Genomic DNA, 19,504 nt, shown 5'->3' on the forward strand with positions numbered 1-19,504 from the left:
GTGGGAAAAATCAAAAAAGTGTTTTTCTTTTGAGGGTGTAGTGGTCTTAGGAGTTTTTGTACTCGTTACTACACGGTGTAAAATTCCTTGCTATAGTGATATCAGCTGCTCTTCTTGATCGTGGTTTTTCCCTTATTCAGAAGGGTTTCCACGTAAAAATCTTGGTGTCATTATTGCTGCATTTTATTCTTGCTGATTGAACCATAAGTTAGTGTTCCGCGTTTATCACTAATACCGGGAATATTATTCTTGCAGTCTATTTTTACCAAATCTGTTCCTATGTCAGGGCACAGTACTGTGAGACAAAAAAGTGGAATATATACAGCATCCAATGATCCATTTGCAGAAGAACATTCATGTACATATTTAACTATCTAACTTCTGTATCCTTGATGAGTTCCGGCTGAGTAATGCACATCGAATTTACTGCCCGCCAAAACTGGGTACTTTACAATTCTCTGTCATCTAGCCATTGTGTTGATACTACTGGATATAACCACAGCAAATGTTACAATACTCTGTTGTGCGTTTCAATCATTGCTACTTTCTCCTGCAAAGAAAAATAGGGAAAAACTAAATTGACGACTTTAGCCTATCTCTTATAGGATAGCCAAAAAAAGAAGAGAAGATAATGATAAATTATAGCAGAGAAACCCTAGCTCATTAATAATGTTCCTCAGTCAAAAGAAAGGAACAACGTGCCAGCAGAAGATTTTCATTGAAGTACAATTACATAAAAGGAGGAAAACAGATTAGTAGAGAGTAACATTTGATCTATATTTGAGGTCTCGGCATGTGAACTTGATAAAAAAAATAACATCTCATCTACAATTAGCATAAACCTGGAAAATAAAACAGCATTTTGGCTACCACTCAGTAAATTAATTAGTCCCTGATTCCAGTAAGAAACACTACCTCATCTGGTGCGATATTTTCCACAGGAAACCAGTGCATAAGAACTCCCAGGTGCATGATAGCAGGTATCAACTTGAACAAGACAGGAGTTGTGACCTGCACAAAATTCTCATTCATAAACATCAAATAAGAAACATATAGCATCGAAAGTATTTTCTCAAGCAATTTGAAGATCTAGAAGCTCACAAGACTTAGAGCAGTTGTTCCAAGAAGAAGAAGGTACATCTTGCCCTGTATATATAACAGAAACTCAGCTGCATTCAAAAGAAGCGATAAAGTGGCATTTGAGACAAATGATGTACTCGGTTGGTTGGCTGTTTTCTTTGTTGTTGCACACTGTAATTATGGTTGCTGCACAGGTTTTGTGCAGCTGATATATATATATACACACACATAATATGTTACATTTAAAAAAAAAAATGATGTACTTCATGAAAGTAGAGAATACGACACGAGCAATCAGTTAATAGAAACAAAATCAAGGAGCCTGCAGATAAAAAAAGTCAGGAGACTTGTTTCTTAATGCAAAGAAGCAGAGTTTCTCTATTTTAAAATAACCGTGTTGTCCGGGTCAGCTCACGCACCTCGCCTAGTTCCACGAGGTACCTGCTACCCCCACCAGCATAGGTAACGGGTAACTCTGTCCACCAAAGCTTGGCAATATGAGAAGAAATCACAGAGTGTTTTGGCAAAACAAGCAGTGTGCCTTTAGGGGCCTTCTTTCTTTCTTTCGTTCCTTCGTTCTTTTCATATTAAAATAAGTAGGAGTTATTCTAAACTTTCTTAAAAGCTAATCTTCAACGGAAAAATTGTTTATGGTGCCATTAAGTGGAACAGCTACACTAACATCTAGACAGCCAGGAAAACTTTGCAAAGGAAAACAAAGGATAAGTGCCGCTTTTGTTTAAAATAACAGGTTGATCAAGAAACTAAACTACCAACCCAAGATAGCTGTATATATGTACTGTTCCAAAACACAATGACTGAAATATTCAAAACCTTATATTTCAACTAGGGTGAATTTAAATTGCATTATTCATACATGTAAAAGACAGTGTCATGCAGAGTTGTGATTGAAAACGAAATTAGAGAACCACTTGGGAACTACCTTGAAACAATATATAAATTCAAATTGTGTTACCTTATCTACTTTAAAACAACAGAAATACTGGCACTCACAACCTATCTCCGCAAAAACAAATGCAATTCCTTTATTTCATAAACTTAAAGACATTAAGTGGAAGGACATCGGGAGATCAGTGTCGCGCTTTGAACACAAAAAAAATCTGCCTCCTAAAAGGGTATTGTGAAGGGGAAGGTCAAAAACTACAAGAAATGTAACAGGAGAAAAAAAAAACTAGGTAGGATGAGATACCTGAACAATATGCAGGTTTGAGGCACGACTCAAGAGCACAAATGCAAATTCCCCAATTTGTGCAAGCAAAAGCCCAACCTTTAAAGTCATTCAAACTCATAAAAAGTAGGGCAATATAATTATTGTCTAACAAGTGTTTAGATGGGTGACTTACAATAACTGACGTCCTAATGTTATATCCAAAAACCTTAGTAATCATGGCAGCTACAGTAGTCTTAAAAACTATAACCAGGATAACGGATGCAAGCAAGATATCCACATGCGTCCATAGGAACTGTACATGTATCAGCATTCCAATACTAGCGAGAAAGAGAGCTGCAAAGAGATTACGAATTGGTTCCACCTACAAGTAATATTAAGACACACTTAATAATAAAGTAAATGTAGTCTGATGTTTCCAAGTATACAATCTGTCATTGTTGTACAGAAAGCACGGTAACTAGAATGCTACTTCCGATATTTGCTTTTTCCATATATCCGACAATGATCGAAATATAGCTACTAATGAATAGCAAATTTCTCAACAAGTAATAAGGGCTTTACCTGCTCAAGGCATTAACGGAAAATAAGACGGAAGAAGGATAGAATGATAAAAGAGAAATGGAAATATACGCTGTAGAGTTTAGAAATGCTCCAAAACCAGTAGAAAAAATATAATAGAAGAAAACGACCAGATCAGACATCCTTGTGTCCAAATATGTTGTAAAAAGCCAGAATGTCCAGAGATAATGAGAAAACTTATAACAACATTTACATAAATAAGATTGGTGAGTCGAAATAGAAAAATGAACTTTGAGGTTAGGATGCCTCGTAGACTTGATCATGGTCTACGTTCCAATTTGTGTCCTAATAAAAGCATGAGCGAAGAATCATCCTATCAAAATCAATACCTGGTCCAAGGTATGTTGTGCAAAGTCAGTTGTGGATATCATAACTCCGGCTACAAATGATCCCAGCTCAAGACTGAGGCCCAGCTTATCACTGCACTGAAGAATCAAAGGAAACACCCTCAGTATGCTCTGTCACTGCTTGCTATGCAGTCACTATCTCAGAGAGCTTTTACAAAAATGTTTCAGAAAAAAATACATATCATGCAGTTTGCAACTGAAGAATAGCCATCCCATTCAAGTAAGAAATTTTTGGACAGTGTTCAAACTAACCCAAGCAGATAATAAGCAGAATGCCACCACCGCAAGCTGATACAATTCATTGGTCTGAAAATGACATGGATACAGAAAGTAAACAACTTGAAAAGGAAAGACGGAATAAAGAACGACGCTCAGAAGTGTACAAATGCATGCAGCAGAACTGATATAAATTGTTTATCGTAAGCACCATATCTTGGTATCAACTGACAAAAGATGGAGATTCAGACAAATAGGACCAGTATGATACTGCAGATTGACCTAAGAAATGAATCGTGATTCCAACATTTCATTCAATTCAGACGATTTTAGTGGTTGATTCCAAGGGAATCACGATTCAGGTTAATCGCCTATCTTCCAACCAAAAGCTCATTATTTTTGTTGTCAAAGATTGGACAAATCACCATCCCCTTATTCAGATAAATTAGATGGGTTCTGACAGCAGTTGGTAAATCAAGATCGGAACGGTCGTGGTGCACTATGACGTTTAATGAAGAAAATACAACCTAAAGAATAAACTCCATTCTGTTAGACTCCATTCCAGTTAATCAAAAGGGCTGTCAGTTAAACAAGCGCAGCAGTAGCTTAAGAATAATATGACCTGATAAGATCAGCAGCCCTGATGCTAGATAAATCTGGCCTTCTGTACTTATTCATTGGCTGATGATGATCAAGTTGGTAATGATAAACACATATGGAGATCATAAGTGAGTTATTCTGCTGAAACTTTTCGCTTATCAGTGCACTTTTACTAGATACACATTCTTTTTTCTCCTACCCAACAGACCCATTCTACAACTTCAAACATTATAAGTAATGGAAAATCTTACAACCTTGAATTACACTATTACTTTTGCCTTCACAAGGACTGCGACAAGTTACCTTACATATACAACTACTCCCTTTATCCACAAAAAATTGACCTGCCATTATTTCAGTTAGTCCCAAAAAATTGTCTCTTGACTAAAGTTTACCATTCTGCAGTAATTGAAACTAAAAAAGATATATAATTAGACACGAAGTGGCATCTTTCCATGTTACATCCCGTATTTTTGGACTAGAAAATTTAATCGTCCGACAGGAGCAAATCTACTCGAGCCCGGAGAATTCGATCATATCCAAGGATGAAAATCAAGAGCTCGGTGTATACAAGGAATGAAGTCCTAAAATTATTTAAGACAAAAAAAAAAAAAAATTATGGTATTAACTAAAGCTTAATAGATAAATATTACGTCCATAAAATCCACGCGTATCATTAATAATTGGGCAGCAAGTGAAAGCATGCGTGCATATTTTGTGGATATATGGCAGTTTTTGTTGATGAGTCAAATGCATGTACATTGCATATTGACACATGGGAAAAAGAGAAGGAATTGTCATCATTAAGTGTGCTAGTACTTTCCACTACAATTTACAATTGGAAAGAGAATATAGTTTTTGTTGATGGATACGTGTAAAGGAAGAATGAGTCATTACACTACACTTTAATATTCATCCTTACCAAACAAATTACACAGAATCCAAAACACAAGTGTATGACACCATTTTTGATTGCCAACGTCCAAGAACATAAAATGTGCACAAAGAATAGGTAATTTTAGTAGTTGATTTTTCGGATATGGAAGCTGTTATATCCCATATTTTTGTACATTGGAATATTTTTAAGCGAATCGACATAAGTTAAGGACGGGATTATTTTGGGATATGGAATAGGGACTTTTAATTCTCAATTTTAATTAGTGCACGAGTGTTTATAAGTTTCAATTAGTATGAAAATATTAATGGAGATTAGGAATTAATTAACTATGATTAGATTATTAAGTGGTAAATATTTAAGTGAGTTGGGAGGCAAATGAATTAACGTGAGAAATTTTAGGGGCATAATTTCCAGATGTGGACCCAATATGGATTGGTTACATTTTCAGATTTAGTGTACAAGCTAAATGTTTGGCATGTGTATTATTTTATTCACATGGAAAGGCCAAGTGTACAGGTGGTATATAACGTGTTTCTCTAGAGTGCAATCAGCCCAATTAGGCAAACCATTTGTTACTTAGGAGAAAACTAATATTGAAAGAACTAAGAACATTTTCCGGCAACTTTATTTTATTTTTCTGTTTGGGGGCAGCAACGTTCTATCAACCTTTATACCCTTAGAGAAGTGCAAAACATTTCTATCAACTCTTATAATCCTTGAATAAACCCCTTAGTAGCAGCTGCTCATGGATGTAGTGCATTTGGAGCTCTTAGTAACTTCATCCTTTATAAAGAAAAGTTGTAATTTCCAGCAAGAATTTTAAGAGGTCAAGCTTGCTAGTAAGGCTTTCCTTCCAATTATTGAGGTAAGATTTCATTCCTCCTACATGTTCTTGAGATTGTTTGGTCTTTATACAACTCGATGGATGTTGAATTTTTGAAAGAAGAGCTTAAGTCATGCTAGAACTTGTATTAATCTTATGGCATGTTTTAAAACTTGTGATATTAGATAGTTTTCTTGTACATGGATATTAGATGATGTTGTTGTCGTGTATTGATATGCCTTAAGAATTTGGAAGAAGGAAGTGTATAAGTTAGTATACAAAGCATATATTGGGCTATCTTGGTGTATATTCTTTGGTATTGATGTTTGAGTTCAAAAAGGGTTAAAGGAGATTGTAATTGTTGTTGTTGCTTATGATCATGTGGAATAATTTAGAGAGTTGTTGTGGATGGAATTTTTGGAATACAGCTCGTGAATATTGTTGTTGTTGTTGACGACATTGTATATATATTGTGAGCTGTTTGGGAGTTGGATTGGAGTACGAATTATAGGAGAAGTGCTGCCGGATTTTCGCTAGATTTTTAGATAATAGAAAAACCCTAAACGAGGATATATAAACTAAAATATAGGTTCAATAAGCAATGGGTTATAGAATTGTGGACTAGAAAATATAGTTACTAACGATAACGTTACTTTTATATAAATAGGCTAAAGGGGCGACGAGGCGAAAAGGATTCATGAATAGTCGCTGACAGGTATGTAAAGCAACCTCCTTTCTAGATTAAAGCCTTAAGGAAAATCCTATGATTCAAAAATCCGAGCATGATATGATATATATATATATTCCTTGGCACTCTTATGTATGATTTGATAAAAGTATGAACCTTTACGTCTTTGAAATAATCGCTTTCTGAACTTTGTATAGAAAGGTTTCACTTTAAGGGTGTTCGTAAATCTTGAATGCCAATTTTTGCACATAAATGCTCGGATTATCTCAATATTTTTGTAAGAGCCTATATGGCATATGATATGTATGTTTTCCATAGGCGGGCCCGACTCGGGTAAATACCCACCCGTGGGTCCCGCGACTTTCCTTTATGAGATTCGGAAACTTTTGAAAGCATTTGTTAAGACTATTAATTCGATTTTTAAATATGAACATTTTACTTATGTTTGAATTTATGATAATGATTTTATGCATATGACTACTCACGACTCTATTCGTGCATTCTGTTATTCGTTTCGCCGAGTCCCGGGCCGGTTCTATTATCGTGCGCACTTTGATATACTCCGGAGTTATGCTGTGTTTATGGTTCACCGAGCTACTCGCCAATGAGGGTCGGGTTCCACTTATATTTGGTGTTATGCTGTGTATGGCGTTATGCTGTGTTGTGATATGTGACGGGGATATGGAGATTTGAAACCTTCTGGTGTTATGCTGTGTTATGGCGCCATTGACGGGCGGGCGACCATATTCTTCTTTACCTTATGCATGACTTATATTTTGAAAGTAAATATTTTGATATGTTGGATTTATACTTATGTTCTGTACTACTATTTCGTTTATGCCTCAGATCTGTTTCTGTATTTTCTATTTTACATACTCAGTACATATTTCGTACTGACCCCCGTTCTTCGGGGGCTGCGTTTCATGCCCCCAGGTACAGATGTGTTTGTATGACCCTGTTCGTTATGGCAGCCTTGTCGGCGTGCACTTTGTATATGTTTTGAGCCGTTGTGCCATTTGATAGCCTTGTCGGCTTTTGATACATTTGATAGCCTTGCCGGCTTTTTGATATATATATATGTCCGCATATGATTGCGTTGAAATGTGTTCGATACAGTTTGATATAGTTTGAGACGGCATATAGTATTTGTGGCCGTATATGCTATTTGGATGTGATTCGATTTGAATAAGTGTGTTACGAATTGATATGTTTGTCTGTCTGGGTGTCCAAGTAGGGCACCAGTCGAGGCTCACGGGGTTGGGTCGTGACATTCCATCTGACTATTGTAGCTTTCATACTTCAAGTATCACTTAAACCTTTCTCTCAAAAAAAGACTAATCAATCTGAAATTTATTCTCTTAATATCATCACTGATCAAAGTTGATCAAGTTTTCCACCTACTTTGAGAAAAAATATTTAATCAACTCAGTTGTGATAAACCACTCAAGCTTCTCCATTGCTCTCCACGCAAGTTAAAGGGACTACCTATTACTGGATGGAGAGAAGGATAATTTCCTGTGGAGCAAAGAATAAATGAAAAATATGATCATGAGAAGTACTCACTTGAGAAGATAACCGAATCATTAACTTCAGAAAACGGGGAACGAATGACCAAGTTAAAATAGATGCAACACTGAGGTACATGGATAAGATCACCAGCCTAGACAGAGCAAACAGTATATTTAGTCCTGTCCTAAGCCTCAAATTGCTGCCAAGTCAAACAAAAAACAACGCAGAAAGAAGCATGCCCATAAGCTTACACTTTTCCCATAGAGATAATTCCATGCAAAAGCCCACTGTTACCTCCAAGAACAGGAAGCAAAGCGAATAATAAACCAACAGCGCAGTCCTGGGGATAAATGAAAAGGAAAAGAAGCCAACCTTCTAGTAATATGTAAATTAATAAAGGAAATGGCCATTAAAATATGGTAATAGGGACACAGGTTTTACCTGAAAAATCAGTGTTCCAATCGTCACTTGACCATGAAGAGCATTGTTGCTGCTTTTCTCAACCAGAAATTTCACCACCTGTTTATTTAAGATGGTCAAAATACATCACTAGTAAGACTTCCTTAGGACAAGGAAAGAATGATAAGAATCATGGTTTTATATAATACCACTGCCGTTGATGACATTGACAGGAAGCAACCAACAAACACTCCCTCTGACAAGTTTGCACCACATAACTGCAGCCCATTACAGAACGCATAAGCCATAACTAAGCATCGATTATTGGAGAAGAAAAATTCAATTCCACAGCCATACCATTGCAGTTGTGCCACACAGAAACATAAGGATAACAATTTGAAGCAGCCCTCCAAGAACAGCAACAGGACCGACAACTTTTAGCTGCACAATAATATTTAGGAGGCTGCCCCAAGTAAGGAAAGATATATGCTGAAATACTGAGATATTTTCTCAAGAATTAGTTATAACAGTTGCTTGGAAAAAGCATCACATAGAATGATACAAAGCACCTTTGTCAAGGAAAACTCCAGACCTAAAGCAAATAGAAGGAAGACAACACCAAACTGAGCAACGGTCTCAACCTGTAATACAATCGACATTGAAAGAGAAGGACTCAGGATAGCCCATACAATTAAATGAGTTTTCTTTTCAGTCAAGATTATGTTAGTAACTTCACGGACTTGTGTTAATTGAAGTTTAGTTATTCAAAAAAGGAAAAGGACATAACAGGGGAAGAATACACGTCTCACGATTCCATGCAAAATCTATTAGTCTATTAAAGTCAAAAGCGCTGCAACGTGTTGCTTGAAACATGCTTAGCTAGACTTAGACATGTAGTTCAGACCAAACTCAGATGCTCTTCTCTCAGAGATATGAATGACACATACCAACCCGATCAACCAGGCAACGTTTTATCCAATACAACATAACCAGGTAAAAACTTTCAATCTTGTATGCATAAGAAATACATACAGAAAGAACAATAACTTGCACCGGCTGCAAAAGCATGCATTAAATCCATTCTGGATAACCATTTGCACACCTATTTATACTTCCCAAGAATTCCAGAATCAAAAAGAAGATCCGACATACTGTCCATTTTTTGCACCTCAGGTTCTCCTATTTTTGCAGCACATGGAAAATTGCGTTTTTATCAGGAGCAATTATTCATAATCGACAGTACAAACATGATTTAACATGTTCAGTAACCTTGTTGCATAAGCTTATCATGGATTAACGAATTGCTCGATACTCACTAAGGTATGCAAAACTACTTCAAGTCAAATCTGAAGTTAAGAAACCTAAATATGCACCAGTGTAATATGTAGTACTTTTTTTAAATAACCATGGTGTCCTGGCCAACTTGCGTGCACCTCGACTAATTCCAGGGGATACCTGCCACCTCCCACCAACATAGGTACCGTGTAACTTTGTCCTCACCAAGGCTTCGACAGAATCCACTAGTGTTTTGCCTCCGCTAGGATTTGAAGCTGAGAACACGTGGTTCTCAACCCACTTCATTGACCGCTAGGGGACACCCTTGGGTGTTAATCTGCATTACTAGACAACCTACTTGTAAATGTTTGGATAATATATTTGATTCTTAGTGTCTCAAAAATTCTATATATAACGTCAATCGCTCTATCAGAAAACTCTTCCACCCAAAATGACAAAACCAAATATGATTTTGAACATATCCATGTCTTCTCATTTGAATCGAGTTCTTTTGTCTCTTTTTTCTCATTTGGAGGGTCTGGGTGTCTGTGCAAGTTTGGAATATGATGACCTGAAATGTTTGCTTAATAGAAAACAAAATCATGATGCAGTCAAGATCTTAGAACAGGGAAACTAATACCATCACAAGAAATACCAACGGTTCCGGAAACAGCAAGCATACAAGCTTGCTTGGAACAGCAGTTGGAGACAAAACGAATATGCACGTCTAAGATATAAAAGAGTTATAAGTTTTGAGCACCGTCAGTGTACAAAATTCTTTACACCATCAGGTAAATTAAAGGACAATCACGGTTATTTTATAATTAAGATTTAGGAAAAGATATTAAAAATAATTAATTAGAGTCCTAATTGTAATCTAATGAAATTTGTTATTTCCTTTTCCGGTGTAAATCAAATCTGTGTCCCTTAATAGCGTTAATCAAAATTACTATCAATGAAGTAATCCTTCAATACATTAGGCATTGTGAACAATTCTTCAACGTTTCAGCCATAGCTGATCTTGAGGAGTTTCTGTTGCTTTGAGAATACTCATGTTTTTTTTTGTGACGGCTATATATAACAAATTTCAATTTTTTTCTCTGTTTAGTTGAGAAGCATCTGTAACTATAAATATCATATAAAATTTGGCTTGTATAAAAGAGATCAAAGGCATACAGATTGGATAAAGAAAATAAAACATGGAAGGAGGATTTGGAGGAGAGAGAAAGTAACTGTAGTGCTTAATTTTAGGAAAAGAAACGAAATTATTAGGAAGAATGGGTAACCCGCAATAGCAGGTGATTTCACCTGATGGTGTAAAAATTTTTGTACATTGACAGTGCACAAAACTTAAACTCAAAATTAAAACCTGAAAAGAGAAGTCTAGTATACCAAAATTGATATAGAAATCGCTGCTGTATATTTAAATGACGCCAACCATGGGATGCAGGAGTAGACGACTAAACATTACTCAGGAATTACAGTGACCAACCATGCATGAGCCAGTTACAGATAGAGCATTTTTTTATAAATTGAAGTGTTAAGCACTCAAACCACCAGGATTGCATAATAACTCGCAGCCAACAAAACAAAAAAAATTAAAAGAAAAAAAAAAAACTAGCAGCCAACAATAGTACCACAGATGACAAGAAATGAGAACTAGCTTGAACAACAAACCACTAAGCATCCCAAACCAAAAGCACAGACAAATAGAAAGCATCTCTCTTATGCTCAAGACTGTTTCTCCATTAACATTCTCAGTGTCCATATGGACAAGATTACATTGTCGCTTAATATACGGTTATTAACAACAAACAAGCAGAGATGACTGATCCTCATAAGCAACGCTTTAGCTTGTAGGATTACATACCTGCACCATTTCACTGATGAATTTCAAACCCCCTGGTCCAATTAATGAGCCAGCAAGAAGATAACCGACGATAACCTACCCCAGGAAATCATAATTAGACACGTTTAGTACTTGGGTATAATTGATATTTAGATTTAAGCACAAAAGATCATAATCAACCAAGAAAGATTTCACAAGCTTCTCAAAGGACAAACCGGTTGTCCTAAACAAGAAAAGATGATTCCACCGATGGCAGCGGAGACTATAACCACCACCAAGTCAGAGATAAGTCTGCAGGCACACATTTTAGCACAAATTACATGTCACTAGCTGTAGAAACTATATGAAAGATGAAAATTCCTAAATATCTATGTTTCATCAATGGTATTGCCAGGATAAAAAAGGATTAACATCAACCTCACATCAACTTGAAGCACTGGATATTTTGATTTCTTATTTGACATGACAAACACATTGTCCTGTTATCAAGCAAAAGAGTATACAAACAGCTAGTTAGGCAAAAACCACACATATCGAACAATGTTTCTAAAATAGTTCAGCATAGATTTTTTTACCTTTTTGTCAATCAATGTAGTAACATCATCAGAACCTTCATTTTCAAGGGAGAAAACATCTTGTAATTTGAATGATCTAGTATCACTGTGAAAGGCCAAATAAATGAATAACTTCAGCAAATTTCATGCAAAGCCAGGAGAGGCATGTGATCTATTTAGTTAAAACTTGTTGCTTACTTTGTCTGTTGTGTCTCATTCTTCTTGATCTTCTCACGGGTAATTTTGGCTACCGTCTCCAAGACTCCCTATTGGAAAGAAACGTAAACTTTTCATAAACGAGCAAAGAATTTTATATCAGCTGGAACCAAAAGTAAATTGCAGAAGTGTCAGACTCTGACAAAGGCAAGTCACAACTTTGGGCCTGTTGGCACTCTGATTAGGAGCCAAACTTTAAAACATAGGAGACATTGAAGTTAGAATAGATATGCATGTCTTCAACTTTGAGACAACAATAAGACAAAGTTAGCTAAGGTTAAGCATACTCTGATCAAAGAAAATATACATATTGCTTTACCATCTGAAATAAGCAGTTCTTGTGTTGCCGAAGCTTCGGCAAATAATCTTCTGCTGATCTTAATATCAGACCTAACAACTAACATGATAAAGAAGTAAGTTGGTGACTACTATGAATCACTTAGCTTACCTTCTCATCAGCAACCGTACTGTTAAAGCTGTTTCCATCCGAACCTAATCAGGTGAGAAAAGCACATGATTAATCCGATCTTTCATCATGCAAACCACACAGACTGAAATTCCAGACAAACCATATTGGTTAAATGCCAGAACTTGGAGCACGTTAAAAATCCGATTGGTTGCTCTACTCAACTTATCTTCTTCTTCTTCTTCTTCTTCTTTTTTGGCAGTAAATAGATTTAATTTACAAAAGCTCACAACTTTATGTTCCATTTTTACACTGTTTTAGAGAGGTTGTCTATCAATCATAAGGCATTAATTTCTTCATCAAAAGGTTTATAACATATCATCATATAACCTGGAATAAAAGACGGCACCTTCAAGAAAATATTTAGATGTACCTTCTTAAGCTATAGCAAACTCTAATAACCGAAACCGAATTTACCAGGAGCTCATTAACAGACCCGAAATACACCATTAGCTCGTAATTCTATTTTCACTATTCGCACCGAAAACAAAGGTAAAATGTCGAAATGTTACCTTCAGGTTGATCATTTTCAGAAAACTCTTTTTCGAGAACACGATCGAACATTTTGGCAATAGTGCCGTCATTAGTATCAGGAGCAGATGAATTAACTAAATTACCGTAAAACCTAGCCCTAATCTCCTTCTCAGATCTAACGGCTAAGATCATCCTTCCACAATAAGAAACCGACAGGAAAAGGAAAAGGAATATCCATGCTCGAAGCCTCTCCATTTTCCAGGCTTCGAGAAGAAGAAAGGGGAAATGTAAATGGGGTTTGTTTGTTGAAATTTCGGTTTCTTAGATCGAAAGAAATTGAAAAGAAGTTGTTATTGTGAGATTGGGACTCTTGTAATCTTTTTCAGGGCGGGATCCAAGCCTGATGAATTTAATAACGTTTGAAGTAATAGTAGCTTCTATTCGTTTAAAATTCTTATATGGAGTTTTTACTTTATTTACAATTTATTCAAATTTCGTTATGTAAAAAGGTATAATAATTGAATTTTTTTTTTTTATTCCACACCTGGTGTCTGATATCCGTATTTATAATTTGAGTCTAATTAAATTCAGATTGTGCATTTCTAGGGCCGGTGCTCCCAACAGAATTTTTTCATTCTCAAGAGCTTGAATCGAGATCTCTGGTTAAGGGTGGAGGAACCAATCATCCCACCACAACACATTTTGGTAACAAAAAAGACGTGATATAGAAGAAAACGGTAAAAATTTACCCACATCGGGTGTTTACATCAAATCAATGTATGCATGACATGTGTTTTGAATATATACAACTATCACTTAATCATAGTTAATTAATGTATGAATTCACTTCATATAATCACTTAAACACGGTAAGTTACATTGATTTGATGTAAACACATATTTACCGAAGAAAACGGTCTTACATTCAGTTTGCAACTTGGACGCACCAAAATTATGTGAAAATTTTATTATCCTCCGAATTTTTTAATTCTATTACCAGCCCTAAGATAGTGAGAGGGGTTTTAGTTTTTTTGCTTGAGTGCTGAAGTAAGAAAAAATGAAAATAAATTTGCGCGACTATCTGTCTCAAAACTAATTAACACATGATCATATATAATAATTATTTATTTAATTGTGTAATTTTTAATTCATATTGTTCTTTATCTCTCTTTTTTTTTTTTTGTTTAGAACATCAAATCTGTCCAGTAAAAATGACTTCCGGCCAACCTTATTACTAATTTGACCAAAAAAGTAGATTTCAAATAACTTGCAACTTAAACAGAAAAAAAAGATATTTATTCTACAATAAATTTTTGCATGTTTAAAATCTTAACGTCATAAATAAAATTGAGTTCTGGCTAGTCAGTCTTGTTAATCGGAATGCATCATTCATAGTTTACAAACTGAGCCAAATTTATAGAGAGGTTTTTATGTGTTAAGCCATAAAAGAATTGTTCAATTCTTGTCGAGATTATTTGTACTAATTATTTGTATTAGCTGAATATTAGTTTAACGACAGTGACAATGACATAATAAATAGAGAGAGTTAGTTAGTTAGAACTTGATTAGCTGTCATTAAATTAGATATTTTGTTGGAAGCCCACAAGTGTATATAGGAGGAGTTAGTGGATTGTAACTCTCACTTTTTCATTCATTCATCAGAAAATGAAATGCTCTCATTTCACAAATCTTATCTCTAGATTTTATGAACTGTGCTTAACTAAAGCTTCATCCATGGTTGTTGAAGGTTCTTCAATGGAGTTTTGACTCTTCACTACCGTTAATCTCCAGGTTTTGTCATGGTATCAAAGCTTTGTTCGTATGTTTTCCGCATCTAATTTTTCAACTGTTTTCAATTTCGCAAAGTTAGGGTTACTTGTTCGAATTGTACATATTTGGAATTCAATTGTTTCACATTGATAGAGTTACTTGTTGTTCAATTGACGCATTTGATTTCGATTATTGCATTTCTGCAAATAGTTCTTAATTTTGATTCCTTAATCAAAGTTTTCATATCCTAAATTGTTTGAGATAAACTTCATAATCATGAGTGAGACTCAAACAAACACAGAATCGTCTACCTCTACAACGAGTGTAGACCCTACTAGTGCTTTTTATATGCATCCATCGGAAAGTACAGGTTCCACACTGCTTCCAGTAGTTTTTGATGGCACGAGGTATAGATCATGGAGAAGAGCCGTACTTAGGGAATTATCGTTGAAAAGTAAAATTGGTTTTATAAATGGAAAGGTTCATAAACCAGATCTAGAAGATTCTACATTTGCACAATGGGAAAGGTGTGATGATATGGTGACGTCATGGATTTTAAACTCCTTGTCACCAGATTTGAGAGATAGCTTACAATATGTTAATAATGCTAAAGAACTCTGAGCAGAATTAGAGAACATATATGATCAAACGAATAGAGCTAAGTTATATCAACTTCAAAGAGAAATAAATGATCTGGTTCAAGGAAGCCTTGATGTTACTGGTTATTATACAAAAATGAAGAAATTATCGAAAGAAATGAGTACACTGGATACAAATTCAAAGTGTACTTGTTTGTGCACTTGTGGTGGAAAGATTAAGATACACGGAGTTGAGCAGGATAGGCGACTTATTCATTTTTTGATAGGACTAAACAAGGTTTACACTAATATAAAGGGAAATATTCTAATGATGAACTTATTACCAAGTATGGCACAATCCTTTTCAATACTGTCTCAGGAAGAAAAGCAGAGAGAGGTCAGACCTAACAATCACACTATTTTGGAATCCACATCTCTGAGTGCATTTGGTTCTCACAACACAGGTTTTAGAACAAATCATAACTCATACAAGGGTGCTTCCAGCATCACTGGCAACACATACAGGGGTCCTCCTCCTCCTGGAAACAGTAGGAACACATATTCGCAAAACAACAATTTCTACTCACAAAACTGGTCAAATCTCTTTTGTGATCATTGTAAGAGACCTGAGCACACTAGAGACAGGTGCTACAAAATACATGGTTATCCCTCAAACTTTAAGTTCACTAAAGGGAGAACCACCGGATCTGTGGCAAATGTGTATGCAAGTGAAGCTGATAAGGGACTTATGAAGACAGTCTTAAGATTAAAAGAGAAGGACCACTGAACCTGTCCAAGGAACAATATGAACAATTGTTGAATCTGCTAGGAACTCTGCAGGCTGGAAATGGTGATACTGATAATTCAAGCAACATTCTCAGTGGAGTTGTAAACCTTGCAGGTATATTGGCTTGTTATTTTTCTATAACTGAAATTGGTGATCTATCATGTAAATGTGCTAAACTAACTGTTGCTTCTTGAATCATAGACTCAGGAGCATTACATCACATGACCTACAACAAAATCACTTACGAATATTAGAACCCTACATACCCTTTCCTAGTCACCTTACCAAATGGTTATAAGGTCAAAGTAACTGAAATTGGTGATGCATTACTAAATCCAGCATTGACTCTATACAGATTTTTATTTGTACCTAGTTTCAAATTTAACTTGATATTTGTTCATTGTTTGGCCGTATAGCTTAAAGGCATTGTTAGTTTTAATAGCTTTTCATGTTTACTGCAGGGCCCTTCTCTGAAGAGCCCTCTGGAAGTTGGTAAAGCAAGGAACGGGTTGTACTTCTTTTGCTCAAAGTGTCACAATTGTTGTTCACCCTCTGTTGGTAACAGTTTCAATTCTTTTTCATGTCCTGTTCCTATTGGTTGTAATAGTCAAACTTCATCATCATTTTCATGTTCTATGTCTGTTGATTGTGAAAGTCAGACTTCATCATCATTTATTCCTCTTGTAAAATACTCTCATGCAAATAATAAAGGGGCCTGATCTAATGTTGATTCTACTGGTTCCATTCTTGATTCTTCTTTATTTTCTGCATCTCATAGAAACAATGTTGAACAGTTATGGCATAATAGACTAAGACATGTGCCTTTTGTAAAATGAGATATATATCTTCCATACTTGTCACCTTCTTCCCAAAATAGCCTTTTACTTGTACCATTTTCCCTATCGCAAGGTAGACTAGACTGCCTTTCCCAGAAAGAACAACTTCTACCACCACAGTTTCTGAGATTTTGCACATTGATGTATGGGACCCTATCACATACCCACTCATGATGGTTACAACTATTTTTTTACCATGGTTGATGATCATAGTAGATCAACATGGACTCAGTTACTCAGATGCAAAAGCAATGCCCTACAAACTATCAAAGCTTTCATATCCCTAATAGAAAACCAGTAGCAAACAAACCTCAAAACAATTAGATCTGATAATGGTCTGGAATTCACTAGTGCTGAAGCTACCAAATTTTTTCAAGAAAAGGGCATTATACACCAAAAGTCTTGTCCCTACAAACCACAACAAAACGGTGTAGTGGAAAGAAAGCACAAGTAATTATTAGAAACAACAAGGGCACTCCTTTTTTTAGTCAAAATTACCCATGAGATATTGGGGGGAGTGTGTCCTAACAACTACTTACATTATAAATAGATTACCCACCAAAATTCTGCTTAACAAATCACTTTATGAGATTTTGTACAAAAGGAAACCCACATATTCTCACCTTAGAGCATTTGGATGTCTTTACTTCCCAACTACTTTGAGAACCCACAAGGACAAGTTTGAACCAAGAGCAACACCCCATGTTTTTGTTGGATATCCTTTCAATACAAAAGGTTACACGGTCCTGGACCTTGCCACTAAGAGAGTTCATGTTTCTAGAGATGTTTTATTATATTTTTCCTTTCGTTGTTGCTCCCACTGGTTCAAGTTTCAACTTCATTTTAAAATTACTTGATAAAAACTCTAATAAACTAGGTGGTAAAATATACTTTTGATGATGATTGTTTGTTGAATAGAAATGCCACAAATACCGTAACTAATGACTTTGTAACCACTACTCACACAAATGATGTTTTCACTGGTGAAACTAGTCCAAATGACAGCACACCAAGTATATTAGATAGTAACATAAATGACAACTCTCATGCTCCTGCTTCTTCTTCAAATAACCAACCACCCAATATGCCACCTAATCCAAACTTTTCACCTTCTATACTTAGAAGAACTTCCAGATCACATCACACCCCTAGTTACTTAAAAGAGTATGATTACAGGTTACCAAATTTACAGTCACCTATACCAAATGCAGATACTAATCCTTTACCTCATTCCCTCATGTCTAACCCCTAACATGTTTCTTTCACTACCCTTTGTCCTGATAGTCAGCAGTTGGTGAAGATCATTTCTCATGAATGTGAACCATGCTCATATGAAGAAGCTATCTTGAACTCTGCCTGGAAAATGGCCATGACACAAGAGTTTGAAGCTTTATATGCTAATGACACTTGGGATTTAGTCCCTTTACCTACAGGAAAGAAGGCAATTGGTTGCAAATGGGTATACAAAATCAAACATAAAGCTGATGGAAGTGTAGAAAGATTCAAAGCCAGACTTGTAGTAAAAGGGTACACTCAACAAGCTGGCATTCACTGTACAAAGATATTTTCACCTGGAGTAAAAATGACCATTGTCAGGACCTTGATATGCTTGGCTGTCAAAAGAAGATGGGGTATATACCAACTGAATGTTAATAATGCATTCCTCATGGTGATTTACATGAGGAAGTCTACATGACATTACCACAAGGACTCATGGTGGAAACCAGTGGCCTAGTCTGCAAGCTCAAGAAGTCTCTGTATGGTTTAAAACAGGCTAGTAGACAATGGTATGACAAATTAGCAAGTGGCCTATGTTCCAAAGGATATTCACATTCAGTAAGTGACTATTCACTTTTCTATAGAAAGAGAGAACAGTCCATTGTGTTTGTTGCCATCTATGTTGATGATATAATCCTTACTGGGACAGATTTGCATGAAATCAACTCTTTGAAAGCATTTCTGCATGATCAATTCATGATTAAGGAACTTGGTAAACACTATTTTCTGGGGTTGGAAATTCTATATAGAGAAGATGGTGCCCTCATCTCTCAGAGGAAATTTACTGCTGCTCTCTTGAAAGAATTTGACTCTATGAACTACAGAACTACTATTTCACCACTTGATCCTGCTGAGAGGCTCAAAGCAACAAATGGCAAACTACTCACTGATCTAACATACTACAGGAAATTAGTGGGAAACCTTAATTTTCTCACTAACACTAGAATGGATATTGCATATAGTATGAAGCATATCAGTTAGTTCATGCAGTCACCCCGAGAACTACACCTTAAGGATGCCTTCCATGTACTTAGACATCTAAAAAATGATCGTACCTTGGGAATTTTCATCTCTAACAAACCTGATTATA

The 19,504-nt window shown here is 35.8% G+C and overlaps 2 protein-coding genes across 4 annotated transcripts; one reads left to right on the forward strand and one right to left on the reverse strand.

The window, feature by feature from the left end:
- Positions 1–272: 272 nt before the first annotated feature.
- LOC132631777 (K(+) efflux antiporter 5) lies at positions 273–13,602 on the reverse strand. Of its 3 annotated transcripts, none has more exons than XM_060347483.1 (20): positions 13,204–13,601; positions 12,674–12,717; positions 12,208–12,275; positions 12,031–12,115; positions 11,873–11,934; positions 11,671–11,746; positions 11,477–11,551; positions 8,901–8,972; positions 8,689–8,772; positions 8,541–8,609; positions 8,374–8,451; positions 8,184–8,272; positions 7,987–8,083; positions 3,451–3,504; positions 3,181–3,276; positions 2,445–2,633; positions 2,291–2,368; positions 1,102–1,146; positions 916–1,011; positions 273–550 (listed from the first exon to the last, which is right to left on the reverse strand). In XM_060347483.1, the coding sequence occupies exons 1-20, from the start codon at positions 13,418–13,420 to the stop codon at positions 509–511; spliced, it is 1,716 nt and encodes a 571-aa protein (XP_060203466.1). In that variant the 5' UTR covers positions 13,421–13,601; the 3' UTR covers positions 273–508. The 3 variants fall into 3 exon arrangements, 2 of the variants coding, with proteins under 2 accessions (XP_060203466.1, XP_060203467.1); XR_009579056.1 differs by having other exon boundaries at positions 506–550; positions 1,102–1,169; positions 13,204–13,602; XM_060347484.1 differs by lacking the exon at positions 3,451–3,504 and having other exon boundaries at positions 13,204–13,602.
- Positions 13,603–15,560: 1,958 nt separating this feature from the next.
- Positions 15,561–17,035, forward strand: LOC132631778 (uncharacterized). The gene is made up of 2 exons (XM_060347485.1): positions 15,561–16,414; positions 16,762–17,035. The coding sequence occupies exon 1, from the start codon at positions 15,671–15,673 to the stop codon at positions 16,298–16,300; it is 630 nt and encodes a 209-aa protein (XP_060203468.1). The 5' UTR covers positions 15,561–15,670; the 3' UTR covers positions 16,301–16,414; positions 16,762–17,035.
- The last annotated feature ends 2,469 nt before the right edge of the window (positions 17,036–19,504 follow it).

Source organism: Lycium barbarum, chromosome 3, assembly GCF_019175385.1.
Source record: "Lycium barbarum isolate Lr01 chromosome 3, ASM1917538v2, whole genome shotgun sequence".
Taxonomy (NCBI): domain Eukaryota; kingdom Viridiplantae; phylum Streptophyta; class Magnoliopsida; order Solanales; family Solanaceae; genus Lycium; species Lycium barbarum.